Below are 25,022 nucleotides of genomic sequence, written 5' to 3' on the forward strand. Positions count from 1 at the left end.
TCTTTTGGGTTGACTCTGCATGGCCCATCTTGGGGCAAAACAGAGTGACGCCTGTCAGCACGGAGAAGCAAAAGCTCATGGACGCCTCCTGTACAGAGACCTCATTTTTCTGTCAGAATGATTAGTTAGAAGTAAAGTCCCTCAATTAGTATGCCTTCAAAATGCCATATGGAAGTGACTAATGAACTGACAGCCTGAAGGTAAGAACACAGGGCCAGCTCGGAAGATGAGAGCCTGGGGAGGCAGAGCCCTTCAGTCAGCTTTGTAGCACGTGGAAGGGTCCACCCACAAAACCAAACAAATGTCCCCCCAAACCCCCGGACCATGGAGACAGAGACAGAAGTAATTTTTGACAGCAGCGTCTGATTTAGCGCATGTTTGCAGACGCAGCCTATACTGAGTTTTATATTCGATTTAATAGAACACCTTAAACTTTCCCAAGCACTTGGCAGTTTGCATTACAAAAAAAAAAAAAGTCAAAAGCCATCCAGGTTACAAAAAGATGCAGCGCAGAGATTCTCAGAAGATGCTGTTGAAGTGAAAGTCCTCTTCTGGGACGCTGGGATAACCCGTCAGTTCTCATCTTGACTCTTCACCTTGCCTCCCACCCAGCTAGGTCAGGGGAAATGGTCTCGCTTCCTTTAAAATCTTAAGAAAAATGTCACCATATTGCCAGGGGTCCACGTGAGCTCAGAAGGCTTGGCTGGCCCTCTCCATGCCCTCTATGAAAGGGACGGAGTCTTCGGGAAAGGTTTGAGACCTTGTGCTCTTAGCTCTGCACTCGAGAAGCGTTTCTGTGGAACTTAACGATTGATGCCTTTTAAAATTTCAAAGCTGTGTCTAACCACCTGAAATCTGTTTGCGCAAGGAGGCACCAGACTGAGCTGAACTTCCAGTCTCTTCATCTACTGGGTCGTTTATCCAATAACAGAACGGAATCATCTCGTGTGCTGGTACTGTGTTAAGGCTTTGCTCACATTATCCGATTTAATCAACAGGACAATGCTCTGACGTGGGCATGCTCATTCTTGTCTTCTGGGCGAGGAAATGGGTGAGAAAGATTTCAGGAACATGCATGAGATGCCTGAGATTTTCTTTTTTAAATGCAATTTAATTCATTTATTGAGGCGGTGCTGGGTCTCCGTTGCTGTGCGGGCTTTTCTCCCCACTCTGCACGTACCTCCTCCTGGACACAGGCCTACACCCTCTGCCCAAAACTGGCCCACATGCAGGGGTGAGGTGGCACTCCCGGCTGGTGGCTACAGATGGACATTTGTCAGCGCTCCCCCCGCCAATGAAGGTCCTTAAGACAGGTAGGGAGGTATAGGAACCTTTGCTCAGAAGTTATAGGTATTTGTACATTTTAAGGGCCTGCTCTGTGGAGAAGACAGGGTGCAGAGCACAGGGCGTCCCCACCATAGGAAACAGGAGGGACAGAACCATTCACCTCGCTCAGAAGCACAAAGACTTCTGCTTCACAACAGATTCTTCTAGAAAAGGCTGTGCTCTTGAGGAAACCAATTCTTGCTTTCAGTCTTGAACTGAGGAGGAAGTAGGAGAAGTAATGGGTGTGTATTATCCTTCTTTGAAGCTCTATATTCCCACTGAAACGAGGCAAGGCTGTGCTTCCGAAGTCTGCATTTGTCTGCAAAGATTATCTTTTCTTTATTTAAAAAATATTTTGCCCTCACGGGCTGAATACTCTGCACCACAAAGCATTTCTGGCTGCTCCTGCTCTCCTCTTTCTCTCAATCTGGAAGGCTAACTCAATGACCCCTTTCTCTTTGACAGAATTCACATCAAATGCAAATGATGGGAGGCCAGGATTCTGCGTTCCCTGTTGCCAAGGTGGGAGGGGAGACGGCGGCTGTGACAAGTTGCTGTGACGGTCCAACGCTGGCCAAGGTGAACCTTTCCAAGGTGCCTCAGGTATAAATGCTTGTTTCTGATGGCTTCCAATTATTTTTCACTTAGAAGAAATACTTTAATACACTGAGTTCAAATTGCATGATGGCAATTATGCTTCCGAATCCGATTAACTGACGTCATGAAAGGATCCTTTGGTTCCATGAAGGGGTATTTATTGTTCCACAGACGGGTCTAACTTTCGGTAGGAGTAGAATTCATACTATAAGCACTGAGACTGCCCTCTTCCATGAGTTACTTATGAGGCTCTTATAAGACTGGTTAAAAAGCACACAGAAGAAAAAAGGTAAGTCAGCGCTGATCAATTTCTAATCTCATCCATCCATTTCTTAGTTGGTAGAAAGCTATGCTCACCCAGGGGATTTGGAACCAGACCGCAAATCATGGTCACGTGACTTATGATGTTAACTGAGAAATGGAACACTCAATTTTTTAAAATTAGCACTTGCATTGATCATATTGGCTATGTTGCTCCTTCAAAAAATTCCAGAATTCCTCACTCCATAGTAGATAGGGTACCACGTGTGGCTTGAATTCAAGCCTAATTCCCTCACCAGCATGGAGGCCAGCCTGGGGGGCAGTGATGCTGCTCACTGGCATTTTTAGCTCCCTGCCCTGAGCTCACAGACGGTGGCATTGAGCTGCCCCTTTTAAGTCAGATGGAGCCAAACGAGCTGTTTGGTCAATGAAATTCTGAGTGGCGCCGACACTCGTAACTTCCAGGCCAAAGCCTCTAACTGCTGTTGTTCAGCTCTCCACCCTCTCGTCACCCCCACTGCGGTGGTCGTGACACGCAAGATGCTCTGGCTGCCACTGCTGACCCCGGCTGGAATGAGGTGGGACTCCCGCCAACCCATGTGGCTGCGTCTCACGAGTGAGAACCTGTGCTGTTCTAAGCCCCTGAAAGGTTGGGGTTGTTTGTTGCTGAGACAGACTTTAGTCTTTAATGTCTAAGACATCAAAGGCTTTCTTGCTTTTGGAATTTTAGCAGCCAAACTCAATTTTTGAGGAAAATCTGACCAAAGACACCACCGTGTAATAAAAACAGAGACAGACTAGGGAGGGGCGAGGTGGGCGGGGTGTGGGGAGAGAGAAGGGTCTGGCTTCTGCCGCCCCTTCCGTGGCAGCCCACCCTCCTGCCATCTGTTGGAATTCAGGTCGGAAAACCAATGATCCAGTCCAAACACATCTTTTCAACTAAAGCTTTAGTCCCAAAGTCACAACTGGATCTGGACTCACACCCATATGTTGTTTTATTTTTCACATGAGCCAACGTTTAAAAGTTAGGAGACTGCACGTACAATTCTGAACTTCCCTAGATAAGGTACAGGGTGAGGAAGTGGCATCCTTTTTGCTTTCCTATCACAAGGTTCTCAGCTGCCGTTTGATGTTACACTTATAAATCTGTTTCACTTATAGAAATGTTTCTCCATCCTGTGTCCCTATCAAAAGTGGGAAAATACAGACCAAGTGGGCTGTGCTTTTCTAAAAGTCACATGGAGTGCATGATATTCCTAAGTGTGGAAGTGAAAAGTAAGCTCGTCAATATTTTTTGCATTTTACTCCTTCCTCTTACTTGTTCTGGAATTACTTCCTTTAGAATTTGTGACCTCTCTTCTAGTCCCTTACGTATATTGTTCTACAGCTTGACTTCTGAAAATACGGTCCCTGAACCACCTGGACTCAACTCAGCTGGGATGTGTGTGAGGAATGCAGGTTGTTAGGGCCACTTCAGACCTGCTGAATTAGAGTTGTTGGTGGTGGAACCCAGGAATCTGCATTTTCGTAAGTACCTCCTTCCCCAAGACAACTTTCAGGCACAATTAAGATAGATCTATATTTCAGTTTTTGTGCTAGTACCATACTGTTAAAAGATGCTTATTTCTTGGAAGGAAAGTTATGAGAAAACTAGACAGTGTATTAGAAAGCAGAGACATCACTTTGCCAACAAAGGTCCATATAGTAAAAGCTATGGTTTTTCCAGTAGTCACACACAGATATGAGAGTTGGACCATAAAAAAGGCTGAGCACTGAAGAACTGATGCTTTTGAACTGTGGTGCTGGAGAGGATTCTTGACAGCCTTTTGTACAGCAAGGAGATCAAACCAGTCAATCCTAAAGAAAATCAACCCTTCTGGAAGGAATGAGGCTGAAGCTGAAACTCCAGTCCTTTGACCACCTGATGCAAAGAGCTGACTCATTGGAGAAGATCCTGATGCTGGGAAAGATTGAGGGCAGGAGGAGAAGAAGATGACAGAGGATGAGAGGGTTGGATGGCACTGTTGACTTAATGGACATGAGTTTGAGCAAACTCTGGGAGATAGTGAAGGACAGGGAAGCCTGGCTTGCTGCAGTCCGTGCGGTCACAAAGAGATAGACATGACTTAGAGACTAAACAACAACAACCATACTGTTTTGCTTTCTGTAGTTTTGTGGCATATAGGCTGAAGTCAGAGAGTCTCATTCCTTCAGCTCCATTTTTCTTTCTCAAAATTGTTTTGGCTATTCCAGGTCTTTTATGTTTCCATATAAATTAAAGATTTTTTGCTCTAGTACTTTGAAAAATGCCATTGGTAATTTGATACGGATCGCATTGAATCTGTAGATTGCCTTGGGTAGCATAATCATTTTGATGATATTGATTGACATTGATTGATGATATTGATTGATGACATGGTATATCCTTCCATCTGTTCCTGTCATCTCCAATCTCTTTCATCAGAGAAATCCAAATCAAAACTACAATGAGGTATCACCTCAAACCTGTCAGAATGGCCATCATCAAAAAGTCTACAAACAATAAATGCCAGAGAAGGTGTGGTGAAAGGGAACCCTCCCACACTGTTGGTGGGAATGTAAACTGATCTAACACTATGGGAAACAGATGGAGGTTCCTTAACAAACTAAGAATAGAGACATCACATGACCCTGCAGTCCCACATCTGGGCACGTATCTGGAGGAAACTCTAATCCAAAAGAATACATGCACCCCAACATTCATGTCAGCACCATTTAGAATAGCTAAGACATGGAAGCAACCTAAATGTCCACGGTCAGATGAATGGACAGAGAAGACGTGATCCCGACGTACAGTGGAATATTACTTAGCCATAAAAATGAAATAATGCCATCTGCAGGAATGTGGACGGACCTAGAGATTATACTAAGTGAAACAAGGCAGACAAACCAAACATCATATGATTTCAGTCATATGTGGAATCTAATTAAAAAATACATACGAACTTTTTACAAAAAAAAAAAAAAAAAAGAGTTACAGATATCAAAAAAACAAACTTATGGTTACCAAAAGGGAAACGCTGGGGGTGGGGAGAGGTAAATCAGGAGCTTGGAATGAACACACACACACATACGTATATATGAGATAGATAATCAACAAAGATTTTTGTACAGCACAGGAAACTCTACTCAATATTCTGTGATAACCTATGAGGAAAGAATCTAAGAAAGAATGGCCACATGTATATGTATAACTGGATCACATTGCTGTACACCTGAAACTAACAGACCTGTAAGTCGACTATACTCCATTAAAATTAAAATTAAAATACAAGGGGACTTCCTTGGCAGTCTAGAGGTTAAGATTTCAGCTCCCAATGCAGGGGCTGAGGGTTCAATCCCTGGCCAGGGAGCTAAGATCCTACATGCCTCCTGACCAAAAAAAAAAAAAAACCAAACAAACAAAACATAAAACAGAAGCAATATGGTAACAAATGCAGCGAAGATTTTCAAAGTGGTCCACATAAAAAAAATTCTTTACTAATAAAATAATTTTGAATATGTCACGAAAGAGAGCAGAGAAGTGAGTGACTACAAGAAGAATAATATATAGGGGCAAGAAAGACGGTTTTTGTGGTTAAAAAAAAAAAAGAACACCAACAGCAATGAAAGAACAATCTCTGCAAGTCTACATAACTGATGGTGAAGCGCCAGTTCCAGTCAAACTTAGGAAGGGAGCAAAGTTCCTCAGTAACCGAAGCTCCCTTCGTCCCTGCCCCTTCTCTTTCGAAACAGCATTCCTTGGCTCTAGAATCTTTTCTGACACTTTAAAAGATGGGATAATCTGATCTGTTATTTACATGCAGCGACTGGTGGGGACGGGAGTGGTAAGGGTGCCCTTACACAAAAGGCCAGGAGCAAACCGGGAGGAGAGAAGAGGGGGGTTGGGAAGGAAATGGCGCATTTACAGGAAGGAATAGTTACGGCATAGCTACCAGTAACGAAGATGGAAAAGCGTTGGTCAGAGGCTTAGGTGGGCCCGTCCACGTGGTACTGAGTGGCAGGAGGGTGGTGCTTAAGGCTTACGGGCAGTTTCTTTGGAGCGGATGGACACCGGTTCAAAACCTGACCCCACTACTTACTTGCACTGTGACACTGTGGTTGCCACTCCATTGCTTTAAGCCACATTTCCTTCATTTTTATTTAGGAGAGGAACAGTACTTGCTCCTTCACAAGTCTGTGGTGAGGATTAAATGAAGTAATAGGTAGCAAACATCTCCATCTATGGAGAATCCAATTATTTTTTGGATGTTGAAGAAACTATTCTGGTGACTTTCAGAGTGTGTCTTCCTGATTGAGGTAAAGACTGGTTATGTATTGTAACTCATAAGTTGATCTCCCTTCCAGAGAAAGGAGGGCTTCCCAGGACACGCTAGTGGTAAAGAACCGGCCTGCCAATGCAGGAGACATAAGAGATGCAGGTTTGACCTCTGGGTCAGGAAGATGCCCTGTAGTAGGAAATGGCAACCCATTCCAGTATTCTTGCCTGGAGAATCTCATGGACAGAGGAGCCTGTGTCCATAGGGTCACACAGAGTTGGACACGAATGAAATGACTTAACATGCATGCTAGAGGAAGGAAAGGGGATGGAGGAAAATTGGACATTATTTGCAATATTAGATCAAATACAAATGGGTGGCATACAGTATTGAGTAATTTACTGATGTCATTCCGGAGATTTTTTTATCTTTTTGGAACACGTTATTAGAAAGGCTCCCATAGGGACTTGTGAAATTTTATCTTTGCAGGACACTGCGTTCTTTATGTACTTTATGAACTTCATTTTCATAACACATAGGGTAAGGACCATTCTTACCCCAAATAAACTTTGCCATCACTGAACTAAGCTTTTTAAGACTCTTAACTTATTTAATGGGTACAGTGACCTCCATTTAAGGCACGTCGATGGAGGTAAGCTCATGGGCCAACGCTGGGAGCTACCTTGTGGTTGAGTTGGCTTCCAAGGCAGTGCTCTGCCTCCTTGACCCTGAGCTTCTACTGAAGGTCACATCAGAAGCAGTCCAGCCTGATGGGACCAAGTACTGCAGCTGCTGTTTTTTAAAGAAAGATGGTAAATATCATTCACGGCACTGCACGGTAGCCATAATACTAAACCAAATGTGGGAATCTTTTAGAATCCACTGCTAGGAAAAGCTTGCTTTCCCTAAGACGTTGATATGCTTCTCATTTGATAATGGTAATTAAGACACTGACCATGCCTCCCTTCCGCCTTAATTATCAAGATGCCCTAGGCTTAGCGATAGCATCAAGGTGGGGTGGGGGTGGGGGGGACTTTGTGGTAGGCATAAGTTTTGCTGGATCCATAGTTTGGATTTTCAACCTTGACTTATGCCATATCACTATTTTATCACATTTATTCCTGCAGCATGAGAAAAGATACTAATACGCCTTAAGGCCACATCAATGACATGGATTAGATAAAGAGGATGTGATCTTTTCCATCTTTTAAGATGCCAAAAAGCTCAAGATGGTCAATAAGATATTTGAAGAAAGATCCAAAGGCTCTCAAAAGGCTGGAAGAATGGGCCAAAGCTAACTATTAATATATAAATTAAATGAGCATGATTTAAAACCATGAACACCAAGTTATCCGCAGTCAGAGCTGTGGCAAGTCTGACTCTGACTCCTGAGGCAGAGTCCAGGGGGTGGGGAGAGAGCAGAAGCGTTATGGGACCCGTCAGGGCTTTGCCCACAGGATAGCCCTCATCTGGCACAACTTTCTCCCAACCCCGAGCATCACTAGAATGAGTGGAGAGCCAGGGAGGAGTGGGTCACAGGCCTCAGGGGTCCAGGATAAGATAAAGGCTAGAGGACCACTGAGCACTGAAGAATTGATGCTTTTGAACTGTGGTGTTGGAGAAGACTCTTGAGAGTCCCTTGGACTGCAAGGAGATCCAACCAGTCCATCCTAAAGGAGATCAGTCCTGAATGTTCATTGGAAGGACTGATGCTGAAGCTGAATCTCCAGTACTTTGGCCACTTAATGCGAAGAGCTGACTAATTTGAAAAGAACTTGATGCTGGGAAAGATTGAAGGCGGGAGAAGGGGACGACAGAGGATGAGATGGTTGGATGGCATCACCAACTCGATGGACATGAGTTTGAGCAAGCTCCGGGAGTTGGTGATGGACAGGGAGGCCTGGTCCATGGGGTCACAAAGAGTTGGACACGACTGAGTGACTGAACTGACTGAGAGGACCCTCCATTCATTCTACACACATTGACTGAGTTGCTATCATAAATCAGGAGTTGATGCAGGAGTGAACAGGGTGAAGGATGAATGTCATGGGCTTCTATTTCCATCAGCTGAACGCTCCCTAGAAGCTAAAAGATAGCTGCCCAGTTAATGGATTCATCAACAAATCCCTATCAAACAGCTGCTCTGTGCTGGCCACCGTCCAGGAATCAGTGAATCTGACGGGGTGGTAGGTGGGACAATCAAGGGCACGGGTGACCCAGCCTGAGGGTCTGGAGTCCAGGAAGCATGGGGTTGGGGTGCCTGCCCAGTCTTGCTGGGGGACACCTGGCCCAGCTGGTGCTGAAGGAGACTGGGTATGTGCAGTGTGGACTCTTCTGCGTCTGAATATTGGTAGACGGGCGAGATGAGACTGACAGAAAGGCTGAGTGGGTGTGGCTCAGTCGCTCGGTCACGCTCGACTCTTTGCGACCCCATGGGCTGCAGCACGCCAGGCCTCCCTGCCCATCACCAGCTCCCGGAGTTTGCTCAAACTCATGTCCATTGAGTTGGTGATGCCATCCAACCATCTCATCCTCTGGGGCCCCCTTGTCCTACTGCAACTGAGTGGTAAGTTGTGCCAATGGTGTGCGGTGCAGAGCAAGGTCAGCGTGGGAGCCACAATAACAGAGCATAACCCACTGAGGTAGGATGGCCGGGAGGAGCCAGGGGCGGGGGCACAGAGTCCTAAAGGCAGGGCGAAGGTCCCGGGAGAAGGACTTCAGAGCTGGGGTGGCTCAGCCACCTCGGGAAGCTCCAAGGAGTGGATCTCAGGCAGACGAGTGGGAGCTCTCGGGGGGGGCGGGGGGCAGGGGGGGGAATGTTGGACGAGTTGTAAGGAAGAACTTAAAAAAAAAAATCCTCCGTTAAAAATTGCTGTTCTTGCTCAGTGATCTGAACTTCTTGCCACTTAGTTGGATGTCTGCCTGCGAAGCAAAGGTGTGTGGAGTGGAGGAGTGGGAGGTTTGGGGGCTAACCTTCGGTTCCCTTTCCATCTAAGATTCCGTGGGGCTAAGCAGGTCCTTTTTAGGGGTGAAGTGAGTACTGTCAAGGTTTCTGCTGCCCTTGCTGCTGAGCCTGTTCATCTCCGTGAGATGGAGTGACGCTTCTCACCAATGCATTCAGGCATTAGCCCTCAGTCCTGACACAGTGACTTGGGTGGACCGTTCAGTCACATGAGGCAGCTGTTGGCCCTGCATAACCTGACCGACTGCACCCTTTAAATGCACTGGACGGTGCCCGCCACCACTTACGATCTGCCAAATTGGGAAAGGAGTACGTCAAGGCTGTATACTGTCACCCTGCTTATTTAACTTATAAGCAGAGTACATCATGAGAAATGCTGGACCAGATGAAGCACAAGCTGGAATCAAGATTGCTGGGAGAAATATCAATAACCTCAGATATGCAAATGACACCACCCTTGTGGCAGAAAGCGAAGAAGAACTGAAGAGCCTCTAGATAAAAGTGAAAGAGGAGAGTGAAAAAGTTGGCTTAAAACCCAACATTCAGAAAACTAAGATCATGGCATCTGGTCCCATCACTTCATGGCAAATAGATGGGGAAAGAAGAGAAACAGTGAGAGACTTTATTTTTTGGGCTCCAAAATCACTGCAGTCATGAAATTAAAAAGACGCCTGCTCCTTGGAAGAAAAGTTATGACCAACCTAGACAGCGTAATAAAAAGCAGAGACATTACTTTGCCAACAAAGGTCCGTCTAGTCAAAGCTATGGTTTTTCCAGTAGTCATGTATGGATATGAGAGTTGGACTGTAAAGAAAGCTGAGCACCGAAGAATCAATGCTTTTGAACTGTGGTGTTGGGGAAGACTCTTGAGGGTCCCGTGGACTGCAAGGAGATCCAACTAGACCATCCTAAAGGAAATCCATCCTGAATATTCATTGGAAGAACTGATGTTGAAGCTGAAACTTCAATACTTTGGCCACCTGATGAGAAGAACTGACTTTTTTTAAAAAGACTCTGATGCTGGGAAAGACTGAAGGTGGGAGGAGAAGGGGACGACAGACGATGAGATGGTTGGATGGCATCACTGACTCAACGGACATGAGTATAAGTAAGCTCCGGAGTTGGTGATGGACAGGGAAGTCTGGCGTGCTGCAGCCCACGGGGTCGCAAAGAGTCAGACATGACTGAGTGACTGAACTGAACTGATCTCTCCTGCAAACTGGCATCCCACCGGTCAGGCCACCAGGGCAAGTTCCAGGGAGCTGCTGGGTGTAGCCCAGCTTCTGCTGGGACCCAAAACCCTCCCAAGGTGCACACCGCTGCCAGGAAGAGACTCTCTCTTCTTTCATACTCCTTTCTCCCACCATGCCCTCTTCTCTCTGCCTGCTCTTCATCTTTCCTCTTTTTTCCTACTCCCACTGGCATGATGCACAGCTGAAGCTCTCTGACCATTTCATCCCACTTCAGGTGGGATTTCATCTTTTCATACATCCATGGAGTACTCATGGCAGCCTCCTTAGACCACTCAGTGACCTGTATTCTAATAAGAGATTTTCACCTTGGGCTGAAATCACTTCCCCCCCTCCACCGCCCCCCGCCAACTGCCCTGGGGAGTGCGAGCCTGACTCACTTTTTGGCTTCACATTCTCTGTACAAAACACTGATCCTGGCAGGTAAATAGGTGCTCAATACATAATAGACAAAATGAGTGAACTGCCTTTTCTGACACACGAGAATGGCTTGTTATGTTCTTATGTTTGGTGGTGACGTTTCTGATGTAACGTATCCATGGAAACGTTTCACTAAGAGAAGCGGTCCTTATGTGAGGCATAGAAGCAGCTCTGTTTTTATGTGTCACAGCAGACTAATGACTGTTAGTCTGCAATCACGGACTACAAAAGAAATGATTGCTTGAATAGCTGAGATACCAAGTGTTAATTCAATAGCTAAAAGTGTGTGTTCTTATCATCCAGCTTGTGATAGCCAGGAGCTGATGGGTACTTGCTTTCAAACACGCTCGAATCAGATTCAAGACTTTCCATAATTCTGCAGACTCAAAGGAATAGATGATACCCTCAAAGGTCATCCTACACAAACTCCTGCCTCCAGGCAGAACAGGATATAAACCGACTTGTCAACTCTCTACCCTTACAAAACCTGTCTCAAGGAGAATGGATGTGAGTGCCCTTTCAACCTCAGAAATGCTTCTCCTAAGGGACAGCCCTCGTGGTCCCGACATTCTCCATTATACATGATTAAAAATTCGCCCCTGTCTCGGAAGACGAGTTTCCATTTGCTCCGTCCTCAGCAGAGCAACAGAAGGCCGGTCAGCATCACCCTGCCATGTCCTTTAATACACTGAGTATGTCCACCCAGGGCTTTTTTTCCCTCAGACTTAATAAGCCCAATTCCTCAAGCCTCTCCTCACAGGTCAATTTTACAATCCCGTAATCATTTTAATCAGGCTTGTCACTCTCCGTTGAATCCTTTGCAATTCATCCACATCCCACTTAAACATTTTTGCCCCTAGTTAAACACCAGGGTGAGGCGGGCGGGAGTGAGTGGAGCTAGGAATGAGGGGAGAGCTATTTCCTGGCTCTTGGCTCTTGTATGAATAACTCTGGGACAACATCACAGAGACACGGGGGCTTTTGCTTTTTTGGTGAGAGTGCTGGCTCAGCAGCCGTTCCTTGGCAACTCTACATTCTGGATCTTTCTTAGCAGTGCTCGAGAAGGAGTATTCTGTCTTAACATGAGCTGTTTACTTGTCTGTTCAGAAAGAAAGTGATCTGTTAGGAGACTAGAAAGAATGGGAGAGGCTCAAGAAGAGAGGACACTGAGTTAGGGTCTGGAGCCTGGTAGGGAGCTGGGGAGGGGGTGGGCAGCAGGGGGTGATGGCAAGCTGTGTTTAAGGTGGGGGGGGGCGTGTGTCACCTTTTGCTGCTCTTATTTCACACGTGAGAATGTCCATTCTGTCGAACAAGAGCCCCTCTGTTTTTTGCTTTGTGTTTTTACAGAGAAGCTATAAATCTATATTTTCAAGCTAAATATTCCAATTACACATGGCAATTAATTTGAAAAATTTAAGCCACTGCACAGCTCAGCGCTGGGCGGGGCCCTAAGACTTGCATCTGCAGGCTGGTCTTGCCTGGGCTCTTGCATTTGTTCTCTTCTCAGGGGAATAATCCTTTACCATCCTCATTATTTCTGTAATACGTTTTTGAAGACATTTGCACCACCCGAAGACACATTCATCCTACATAAATACTTTCCTAAAGTTGTGTTTTAAAAGGAGATTATAAAGAAAAGGAACTTAAAAGTCTCCACTCTCGAGTGATGAAATTCCAGATGCGGGGGGTGGGGCAGCTAATGATGACAAGAATCTGTGGAGAAGGAGGCTCTCTGTGCTTTGTAACAAGTCAGCCGTCGCGCACGTCAAGGCATCACAGAGCACGGCGCGGGCTCGACGTCTCTACATTGTCATTTCGAGTTAATCGAATCCGAGACCAGTGAAACCCAGTCAAAGCCGGTTGAAGGAATGTACCCGCTTGTGCTTGGTTTTCTAATTTTCAAACCCAGCAGGTTCAATTTATTTACCAAGGTTGGTCTAAGATGGAGATGTGTGTGTAGAAAGGCAATTTAACCAAAATGCTTTACCCTAATTACAAAGCACAGCAATTTGCATAAGTAACCAGCCTGGGTACTCAGGGACCCAAGAGAGTCAATACTATTAAAGCCCAAGTTATGTTTTGGAAAACTTTTAAGAAAATAATAGCAAGTCAAGACTTTGAATTTTCTTTTTTTTCCCCTCTCTCTCTAAAAGGAAATGACAGAAGGTATAATCCTGTGTCATTTGGGTTGAATGTCTCACAGAGAGATTCCTCTCCACAGGAAGTCAGTGGAAATGGGGCCCCTTCTGTTTCTGGCCACGGCTGCAGGAGAGGGTGTTGGGAGTGTCAGGTTCGGAAAAGCGCTGTTGTTACATCAGAGAAGCTGGTCCAGATGTAATTTTCCTCTGTCAATATGGAAAATGCTATTTCTAAAGAGGGCACTGATCTTTGGTTTGCTGTAGAAAATGAAGTTCTGGCTCAGGATAATGGATTCCAACTATATCAAAGGACAGTTGATCTTAAGATTTGATAAGACATTTCTCACATAGTGATAAACTGTGACACTGTTTCCCAGAAAGGAAAACAAATGTTCTTTGTAGAGCTTTTTAAAACTAGATGAGACAACCCCTTAAGAGACTGGCCAATAAAGTTTGAATCATTTTACAGGGCAGGAGTAGTTCAATTTGCCAGATAAAAGTACGCTGGAAGTTTAAAAAATAAAGGAAGAGAATACAAACTAGATTGCTTTTTTCTGCATATTTATGTGTGTGTTAGTTGCTCAGTCAGGTCTGACTCTTTGTGACCCCATGGACTGTAGCCTGCCAGGCTCTTCTGTCCATGGAATTTTCCAGGCAAGAATACTGGAGTGGGTTGCCATTTCCTTCTCCAGGGTATCTTCCCAATCCAGGGATTGAACTTGGGTCTGCATATGTATAGTTCAAATGATTTAAATGTTAGCCACAAGATGACACCTGCTACGGACCAACTTGCCCTTCCAATGGAATAGAAGCTCCATGAGGTTTAGGATTGTGGATGGAAACTAGAGACGGGTCTCTCATTTCTAGTGCTCAGTTGCTCAGTTGTGTCCAAACCTTTGCAACCCCATGGGACGTAGCCCACCAGGCTCCTCAGTCCATGGGATTTTCCGGGCACTAATAATGCAGTAGGTTGCCATTTCCTAGTCCAGGGTTTATTTTTAGAGATCTGGGCAACTGGCAGTGAGGCCAAGGAAAGTAAAGCTTCTGAAGGATGAGAAGAAAAATAACACACCTTTCGTGGACTTCGTAGTCATCTCTCACATGCCTGCTGTCCCTGTGAAGGGTTTCGGTCCCTGACAGCTGACTGGACACATAAGGAATCATGGTCGTACTGCCACCCATCTATTCAGGGACACCAAACCCTCATGACGTGAACAAATAACAGTACACACTTTCCCGAGTGCCCAGGCAATTCTTTAAAGGCATATCACTAAATTGCATCTCTCCCAGGACAGGGGTCAAGACGAAAAAGAAGAGCCAGGCAGCAAGTTGCCAGGTTGCTGTGGGATGCAAGTGGCAGATGGGTTTGATCTTAGGAAACCTGCCAACTGGCATGGAAAACATTAGTCTGGGAGAAGACTGTCTCACTTTAGTGAAGACGGCTCCTGCGGTGCCATTCATCATGTCCCTGGAAATGCTGGGCCTGGCTGCAAGGACTCAGCTGAAACTCGTGTCTCCATTTCCCCGACGTGTGCACACATGCACACACACGCCTGCATCGTGGTCACTGCACACACGCCTGCGTCGTGTCACAGCACACAAGCCTACATCATGGTCAATGCACACAAGCTCTCCTGTCAAGGCCGGTGTGCCAACATCAGGTCGAGTTTGATGGAAATAAAAAAACAAGTGTACTTGCCTTACTCAGGGGCTTCCCTGGTGGCTCAGTTGGTAAAGAATCCGCCTGCAATGCAGGAGATCCTGGCTCGATTCCTGGGTCAGGAAGATCCCCTGGAAAAGGGATAGGCTGCCCACTCCTATATTCTTGGGCTTCCCTGGTGGCTCAGCTGGTAAAGAATCCACCTGCAATGTGGGAGACCTGACTTCGATCCCTGTGTTGGGAAGATCCGCTGGAGAAGGGAAAGGCTGCCCACCCCAGTATTCTGGCCTGGAGAATTCCATGGACTGGAGAGTCCATGGGGTCGCAAAGAGTCGGACACGACTGAGCGACCTTCACTGCCTTACTCAACATCAGTCTAAACATGGAAAAGAGCTTCACAAAAGACAATCTTACTAAATGGCCACAGGAGCAGTTAAATCACTTTTATTAGTAAAAAATACTCTGACGGAAAGGCCTCTGAATTTTGAAAACATCACAACCTAGCACAGAAAGCAAATGATTTAAAAATGATTTAAAACAACTGGAAGCAAAACGACTGTCCAGGCATCAAAAGGAACCTCCGTGAAAGTCAGATGAATGAGGAAAGACGCCCTGTCCAGAAGGAAGGCTCTGAGGGGACGGGCCCAGTGAGACAATATAGGGAAAGATGATTATGACAAAATGAGCGGCTACTGACATGTCAGCCACTTCATGCCAGGAAAGAGAGGTACCTGACAAGCGCCAGAAGGGCAACCTCGGGGGGCGGGTTAGGAGGGCACCTTTAAATGCACACAGCTGCGCGGTTCTCAGGGTCCTCGGGACAGGCTGCCTTGGGGCCTGGTGAAATACTACGCAAATAATGCACACTCACCCAAATGGCCAGAGAGCCTGGCTGGGCGGTGGGGTGATCATTCTTCCCACGCAAAAAACAATGACGCGTGACTGAAGGGAGGGTCAACCTGACTCTTATCGACGACTCTTTGGTACATGTGGTGTTGGAGGTTGGAACTGAGCGCTTTACTTCCAGTCAAAAAAAAGAGGACAGAGCTTTCTCCCCCTTTCTCTTTGAGTATCTCTAGGCTTTCAAAACTGGAAAATCCCATGGACGGAGGAGTCTGGTAGGCTGCAGTCCATGGGGTGGCTAAGAGTCAGTCACGACTGAGCGACTTCACTTTCACTTTTCACTTTCACATATTCGAGAAGGAAATGGCAACCCACTCCAGTGTTCTTGCCTGGAGAATCCCGGGGACAGAGGAGCCTGGTGGGCTGCCGTCTGTGGGGTCGCACAGAGACACAACTGAAGCGACTTAGCAGCAGTAGCAGCAGCAGGCTTTCATAATCCTAATTTCATAATTAGCATTCCTGCTAATAATATCCCCTAAGATTGGACAGGGTTTAAGCACCACCACTAGGCATGAGACTTTTGGGAACGTTAGACATCAGTCTCCTGATCACTTTGGCCTCCACATAATCATTCCCGCCATGATTTCTCTGCTCAGGACCAGAACAGATTCCACTCACTAGGAATGTAGATTTGAGGAGACTTAAATCCACAGAGGAGCCGAGGGCTACAGCGCGTGGGGTTGTGAAGAGTCAGACACGGCTGAGGCGACTTAGCACACACGCACGTCCTCGTGAGAATGAGGAAGCTGATTTATAGAAAAAGCAACTTGGCTGCCTCAGAAACGGCGACATTTTCAGACTGTGACAGAATATTTCCACTTGAGCTCAAAAATACGTATTTTCTTGGAAGGGGCCCTTTTGCTTTTTCTTTTCAACGTTCATAAGACACAGTTTCTAAGGCAAACGCGGCAAGGAGGGAAGCCAACCGAGCCCCTGGGCCATGCATTTCCACATGGTGCCGCTGTGGTTTTGAAGGTGAGCACAGCTTCCTCCATGGATGTCCCCTGACGAGGGCTGTGGAAACAACGCGTTACACAGAGCACGGGAGTCGGGTCAGCAACCATTTCTCTCGCTGGAAGCTGGGTCACTAGGCAAAGTAGTTACCTTTCCTGACCCTTGGCCTCCTCCTCTGTAAAATGGTGACAAAGAGAATGCCTCATCGAGAGAGTTGTGGAGGCACTTACTGAGGGCTTGCTCAGCTGGTAAAGAACCCTCCTGCAATGTGGGAGACCTGGGTTCGATCCCTGTGTTGGGCAGATCCCCTGGAGAAAGGAACGGCTACCCAGCCCAGTATTCTTGGGCTTCCCTGGTAGCTCAGCTGGTAAAGAATCCCTGGGTTGGAAAGATCCCCTGGAGAAGGGAATGGCTACCTACTCTGGTATTCTGGCTTGGGGAATTCCATGGAGTGTATAGTCCACAGGGTCGCAAAGAGTCAGACATGACTGAGTGACTTTCACTTTCACTGGTGGCTTAGCGGTAAAGAATCTGCCTGCAAAGCAGGAGACGCAGGAGACACGGGTTGGATTCTTGGGTCAGGAAGATCCCCTGGAGTAGGAAATGGCAATCTACTCCAGTATCCTTGCCTGGAGAATCCCATGGACAGAGGAGCCTGGTGGGCTACAGTCCACAGGGCCACAGAGAGTTGGACATGACTGAACAGCTAATCCACACCAATCGAGACAACAGATACTCCAGCATTTTGTAAACCATAAAGGTCTATGAAGAGTTAGTTATACAAGGACTGGAATTTCAGTAGTTACAACCAAAGAACAAGGGTCTGACTCCCTGGCAACCAGGAGCCCTATTGTCCGCCTGTCGGCCCCAGGCCAGTCCTGAGGCCCTCATGCTTCTTGGAAGCTGCAGGCTTTGCTTTTCCTGGGAGCAGCTGAGCCAGGCTCTGACCCCTGCCCCCGACAGGACCTGTGTTAGTGCCCATGGAGCTTGGTTAATCGTTTCAGCCACTTTGGTTTACTTTGCACACATGCATGCTAAGTCGCTTCAATTGTGTCTGATTCTCTGCAACCCTATGGACTGTAGCCTGCCAGGCTCCTCTGTCCATGGGATCCTCCAGGCAAGAATACTAGAGTATTTCCTCCTCTAGGGGATCTTCCCGACCCAGGGATCGAACCCTCTTCTCCTGTGTCTCTGGCATTGCAGGAGGATTCTTTACTGCTGAACCCCTGGGGAAGCCCCTGGTTTACTTTGGTTCCACCTGAACCAAGGAGAGCCCTCCACACACTGTGATCAGAAAGCAGACACTTGTGTCTCTGTAACCCTATCATCAAGACTATTTCTTAGCATGGTTGGGATCTCAGGAACTGTGAATGTGTGATCCACTGAAGGGATGAATGAGTGAATGAGTGGAAGAATCAGTAAATGGACCAATGAGAAAGGACTGCAGAGAGTAAAAGCCTTCCTTTCTCAAGTTTCTGCAAACTAGAGAGATTCTGCCCACTGGGCCCAGACCCTGGGTGGCAGGGGCAGGCATGCTGAATGGGCCCATAATTCTGGAAACGATGTGAGCAGGGTCAGACCATGTAAAGCTAGGAATGGGACTGAGAACAGTTCTTCAGTGGCAAAGTTTATGGGGGCATGGGGGATTCTGGACGTAAGGAATGAGGAGGGAGAGTCTGAGGCAGAATAGTACCAGGGGAGGTTACCTGGGGGGTGGACTGGAGCAGATCTGAACCTAAGGGACCGAGATGAGCGAACTGAACCTAGGCGGCTTTGACTCAAGCTGGGAGGAGGGGTGATGGGAGAGGAGGAAGTCAGAGCTGGTGGGTGATGGTCTCTGCGATGCTCAGAGCTGGTCTGGCGGCCCTGTTTTGCAGAGACTGGGTCCAGGGGAAGGGGACTCAGCTACTAGAGACTAGAAGAAACCTCTGTCACTGGGAGAACAAGGATGGGCCAGAATGCGCCCCTTAACATACATGCTTGAAGCTCCCTGTGCCCACGCCGAAAGCACTGCTGCCCTGGGGGCGGCCACATGGCTACTTTAGGCTTCCTTGCATCTGACGCCAAGGGAGTCCCAGGGTCTCGGGCAGGACTCAGCTCTGAAGTCAGAGTGAAGAGCTCGAACCAACCACCAGTTAAAGATGGACCAGGGGAACATCCCTATCTCAAGATGCACGGAAGCAATTCCATCCATGTCTTGCTTCCTTAAGAAGGTATTAGGCAAATGCGTGCTGGCTCCAGGCTCTTTTCTAAACTGCTATTAACGTGCAAATAGACTCTCCTCATAAGTCCCACTTTATTGTTATACTTTTATTGTTAACTTTTTATTGGATAACTTTTATTGTTATCCAACTTCATTTACGGAACATCTATTATATACCTGGTACTGAGGAGAGAAATCAACACACACCTCTGACTCCCTCCTTTGCGTTGTAAGGAAATGCCGAACAGCACTGCAGACTGTTAAACACCAAAGGAGCAGAAATGTCTGTCATATTGAAACCATTCACCACATGCTGGGACTCGGACCATGTGCTGGGACTCAGACCCAGCGAAAACGCACGGTACCTGGTTTCAGAACCTAATGAAGCTCATTAAGTGAATGTCTCATCATAGAAATAATTCAGCGAGAGACAAAGTGACAGGTAAGAAGTGGATTTATTCAGATACAGCGAGAAGCACACTCCACAGACAGAGTGTGGGCCGTCTCAGAAGGCGAGTGTGGCCACCCTGAAATTTGGCGGTCCTTGGAAGAAAAGTTATGACCAACCTAGACAGCATATTAAAAAGCAGAGACAGCACTTTGTCAACAAAAATCCATCTAGTCAAAGCTACGGTTTTTTCAGTAGTCATGTATGGATGTGAGAGTTGGACCATAAAGAAGGCTGAGCGCCAAGAATTGATGCTTTTGAACTGTGGTGTTGGAGAAGACTCTTGAGAGTCCCTTGGACTGCAAGGAGATCCAACCAGTTCATCCTAAAGGAAATCAGTCCTGAATATTCATTGGAAGGACTGATGCTGAAGATGAAACTCTAATATTTTGGCCACCTGATGTGAAGAACTGACTCATTTGAAAAGACCCTGATGGTGGGAAAGATTGAAGGTGGAAGGAGAAGGGGAGGACAGAGGATGAGATGGTGGGATGGCATCACTGACTCAATGGACATGAGTTTGGGTAAACTCTGGGAGCTGGTGATGGACAGGGAGGCCTGGCGTGCTGCAGTCCATGGGGTTGCAGAGAGTAGGACACGACTGAGTGACAGGACTGAACTGAACTGAGTTTTTATAGGCTGGGCAATTTCATATGCTAATGAGTGGGAGGGTTATTCCAACTATTTTTGGGAAGGGGGTGAGATTTCCAGGATTGGGGCCACCGCCCACTCCTTGGTCTTTTAACCGTGCCTTGGAACTGTCAAGGCACCTCCGGGTGTGTCATTTCACTTGCTGATTGGGGATCAACGTCTAGTCTTGTCTGCCATCTCGGTCCCATTTGATTCGAATTGGTTTCATGTTGTGTCCTTCGGCCATGTCATTCTTTGAAAAGCTGTATGTCAAAAAAAAAAAAAAAAAAAAAGCTGCACGTCCTGCCCCTTCCTCCCCCTGTTACAATATCACCATGTTTACCCCATAATTTCCTTTATTCTGGATACCCTGTGAGTTTTTATCCACATGCATGTGCTTTATACAGTTCCAGTCACAGTCAAAATAATTTTGTGGGGCTGCTTCTTATATGGCTACTTGCCTTTAGATTTTTATTTTTCAGGCATTCTGTTGTGGGACATCTGGGCCATGAGAATCAGGGTTTCCATCTTGAAAGGAGGATCATTTAAAATGAGGAGTGAGTTGTATTGTTTCATCTGTGCTTCATTTGATGCAATATTTCATTCTCTACCATGACGAGAAAGCATGCTTTCTGATTTGAATACTGAATAAATAAAGATGAAGTTAAAAGATTACATGGTGATTTTCTGAGTTTCTAGATTTCTACATGCTTGTCAGCTGCTTATAAAACTCATGGCACCTACTGACTGGTTAACTTTCACCTTGAGGTAGGGTTTTAGCCAATGGAATCACCACTGTTTAGGCATAACCATCTAGTATAGCTAGATACTGAAGGAATGAAGTGCCCTCTGCAGAGAGAGCAGGACAGGGCCCAGAAACAGCTGGCATTTCCCCGGTGCCCCCCAACAAAGGCTGGACTGAGAGGCCGAGCTTGGGCCGGTGCGGGGGTCTGGAGGAGAGGGGAACTCAAGTCTCAGAGCCCCGGACTCTCAGCTGCCGCCGCCCGGCGCCCCCCACCTTCTGTGCTGGTTCCCGGCCAGCACTCCAGCCTCACAATGACACCAGCCCAGAGGCAGCGCAGCCAAGCTGCCCCGAGGTGCCAGAGGCACGAGTGCCAGGTAGGGTGCCCCCCCCGCCCCGGTGCCCACGGCCAGGTTCCCTGCGGCCTCCCACCATGTGGGGCAAGAGTTGGCCCCAGGACAAGTGTTTGCTCCGAGAGTAAGCTAACTGAGGGGGTAGCGCTGTGAGTGAGCAAAGTGGAATATCGAAGAGACTCTGAAATAACCCAAATGGGAAAATAATTTGAAAAAAGAATAGACACATGTATACGGCTGACTGAACCCCTTTGCTGTGCCCTGAAGCTAACACAACGTTGTTCATCGATAATGCACATCCTGTGCTCAGTCATGTCTGACTCTGCGACCCCATGGACTGTAGCCTGCCAGGCTCCTCTGTCCATAGGATTCTCCAGGCAAGGTATACCAGAGTGGGTTGCCATTTCCTCCTCCAGGGGATCTTCCCGACCCGGGGAAGACCCCAGGGAAAATTCAGAAGGAAGGGCACTAAGTCTGCCTGCAGACTTCTCATGCTGGTCTGGTGGTACCGATGGATTATGAGAATATTCACGTATTTCCCTAAGAACTGTGGAATGCACACGCAATGGAGGGATGCGATCACATGCTGGGTGGACTCGGTATGATCAGAGGCGGTTTGGCCAGGTGGGCTGATCCCAACGAGACCCTTGAGGGCTGTAGATCGGGAAGAGCCAGGAGTGAGGAGGTACCTAAGAGGGGCTGCTAGAGGACAGAGGTGAAAAAAGATAGGTGCTTATCTTTTATGTATTCCTTTGCAGTTTTACATGCAGTGAGCCTTCATGGTATACTCAGATAGATTCCACTCAGGGAAGGGTAAGAATTTTTAAACGTAGCTTTCACTTTCATCCTTGATCTCATTCTTACAGCACCTCGGAGAATCCAGACGGAATGAGTGGTGGCCTTTAGAGTTTCTTGGCTTCACTCTGTTGCCCGCCCCCAGGACTGGGATAGTGTATGCTGTTGCTGCCAAGTCACTTCAGTCGTGTCTGACTCTGTGTGACCCCATGGACCATAGCCCGTCAGGCTCCTCTGTCCAGGGGATTCTCTAGGCAAGAATACTGTAGTAGGTTGCCATGTTCCTCTCCAGGGGATCTTCCTGGCTCAGGGATCCAACCCAAGTCTCCTGCATTGGCAGGTGGGTTCTTTACCACTAGAACCACCTGGGAAGCCCAGATAAGAGTATACTGTCAACCAGTGTGAAACCACCCTGAGGAGAGCAGGGTTTGGTAGCAATTAGAGGGGATTTAGTAAAGAGAATGTTCGCATATACCGATTTAATTTCTTTCTAAGAAGGAGTGACAGGCAAGATAAACAGGGGGAAGAGAATGGAATCGGGGGTCAGGAGGGGCAGTCTGAGTGCAAGCTTTGCCAAGTTATAATCCCACCTGGGAAGACAGGTCATGAGATGCTTGCTGTTGCTATTGGCAGGTGCGTGGCTAAAGGGCCAGACGTAGGGGCCTCCAGTGATACATTTTTAATGATGGCATCATCACACTTGCTAATTATTCTCATTTGCTATAAAAGAGAATTTGGTAAATTAAATGTTATAAAAGTTATGTAAGGGCTTTGTAAGATATTTTAGAAAATATGGATAAAGGATGCTAAAACTTGGTTCTTCTATATGTACTATAATAAAGTCTAAATGTATGTCAAAAATGACTATTTTTTTATGTTTTTAATGACTCTTGTGAGCTTACTCATTGGTTGGTTTTTCTATAAGCTCAAATATAAAAGAAGAATCATTTCTTTATTCCAACATATTCTTGGAGGAAAAAAAAAATCTGGCCAGACCCAAAGGTAAGCAGTTACTAGTTAAAGATAAACAGAGATGATTATGGCCAAAGGTGCCCTAAAGTTTGTAATTCTGGGTCTTATTTAACTGGGAAGCTGGAAAACGTTAAAGTATGCTCAAGAATTTACAGGTGGCTCTGCAAAATATCTTGATTACCATCAAAAGAGGAATCTGATGTTTAATGTAAATTTGACCTGTGAGAAAACTGGTCTTCCAAAATGAAAAGGTAGTGAAGACACTTGACATAAAGACTAGATTAACTCTTCCTAGTCACCTCTGTGTTGCTGACGTGAAGCCTAGGCTTCATCCTGATCTGATAGAGTAAATAAATGTTTGCTGACATCAATGATGAGCCATGGTCAGATACAAAGGTGGTGCTGGAGCATTTCTACTAACCAAGCAGCATTTACTGATCTTTTCCTATATGTGCAACCATTTATAAACCCTGGACCAAGAGTTAGTCCTCTGCAGAACCTCAAGGTGGTAAGACAGCTATCAGCACCAACACTCAACTAGACAGAGTTGGAGCTGGGGTGAGTTCTGGGGAAGGGTGACCAAACAGGAAGCCTCTGGTTCCAGACAAAGTGATGAATATGAGAGAGAGAGAATGATCACACGTGAGCAACGGCCTAAATTATTATTCATATTATTCACTTGCCTAAACATCTTTGTTTTGTACCACGGAAGAACTTACTTGCCATTTCAGATGATCTGTTGCTGAGCCACCTTTACAGGTCTGACAAATTATTAAAACCAAGGTGAAACTGGGATAGAAACCTCTTTGTAACAGAGTCCCATAAAAATCACCAAGAAATTCAACTGCACAGAAGAGCACATTACAGACACAGTGGTTGTCCTGAGGAAGCCCTCTTGCTTCCTGATTATTGAACATGCTGTTTTTATATTTGAACAAAAACCTGCATAAACTCTGCCCTCAGAGAAAAGAGATGTTACCTCTAGCTGTACACTTGGTACAAGCGTTGCTGCCATATTTTAAAGTGTGCTGGAGTTGTCCATGCACGACACTTTATTATACATGTTTCTAACACGCACACTCTGAGGGCAGGGACTTTCTGGCCGTGGTCCATTTTGGAGGTCTGTTTTATCTTTGGACTATAAGGCATCTCAGTTCAATTACTGGGGCCATAAACACCCTTCCTATCAGAGCTGAGGTGAGCATTTCTTGTTCACTAGACATCTGAGGATAAGCTTCCATGGCACATCGTGAGTATGAACTTGGTATCCAGTCTTCACTCTCGAATGACTGGTTGAGCATCCGTCACTGAATATGCAGATCAGCAGAATAGCTATGGAGGCCAGGCCACTTGGAGTCCGTGAACTGCGTTCAAGAGAAAGCTGAGGTTGGGGAGAGTCGCGGGAAGCAAGTACTGATATGGTGTGTGTACAGAGTTCTCCTTGGAGAGGACTTTGTGGAAAAAAACTGAGCTGGTTGAAGTGTGACATTTAATGGAATGTTTCCAAGTTGCGCTGCCTCTCCAGGGCATTAAAAAAATCCATGAACAATGTGTTCGGTGTTGTCACAATGTCTATTATGAAGCTCAGGCTGTGTGGAGGGCTGACTCCCCTCGAGAGAGTGATGCCAGGCCTGTGGGGAGGAAGAGGAAAGGGCTGAAGATGGATTTGTGTGACCTCGTTTGGCAAGTGGTGAGGACAAGTGAGGCGATGGATCAGTAAGATTTTCCATTAAATCAAGAAAAACACAACTTGCCCCTAACATCACCTCTGATGGCTTCTTAGACCAGCTGCTTCCCCGACACCCTACTGAGGAACAAATTGCTTTCCTGGCAGGACATTTGGACACTCTGGCATTAATAGATATGGATCCCAGCATGCCGAGCCAAGCGAGAAGGCAATTTAATATGAGCAACACTGTCATCTCAATTTAGGACAACAGCTAGGATGCCCGATAGGGCATTGCGACAGCTTCTGGAAGTACACGACAGAAGACCGTCTCACTGTCTTCAGGCTATAGAAAGCTGGTATTTCCAGTAAACGGTCAGAGCAAGGGTAACGGAAAATGTAACGCGAAGATGACAGCGGCACTGGACTACCTCCGAACATCAG

The 25,022-nt window shown here is 46.5% G+C and overlaps 1 protein-coding gene across 27 annotated transcripts in view; it reads right to left on the reverse strand.

Moving 5' to 3' along the window:
* The window catches only part of PRKN (parkin RBR E3 ubiquitin protein ligase), a 1,227,412-nt gene that overhangs the window by 139,480 nt on the left and 1,062,910 nt on the right, over nt 1-25,022 (reverse strand). For 2 of the 27 annotated variants that reach the window (XR_015133426.1, XM_086318632.1), the window contains one exon: nt 20,493-24,543. The exons of the other annotated variants lie outside the window; for them this stretch is intronic. Coding sequence is in view for 1 of the 2 variants with exons in the window: in XM_086318632.1 (XP_086174758.1) it covers nt 24,442-24,543 (102 nt within the window). In the remaining variant the exon portion in view is untranslated. Of the gene's footprint in view, nt 1-20,492; nt 24,544-25,022 lie in introns of those variants that run through there. 27 annotated transcript variants of the gene reach the window in all.

This window comes from Bos grunniens, chromosome 9 (genome assembly GCF_055505025.1).
Source record: "Bos grunniens cultivar Pamir isolate PY7600 chromosome 9, Bosgru_T2T1.0, whole genome shotgun sequence".
Lineage (NCBI taxonomy): Eukaryota > Metazoa > Chordata > Mammalia > Artiodactyla > Bovidae > Bos > Bos grunniens.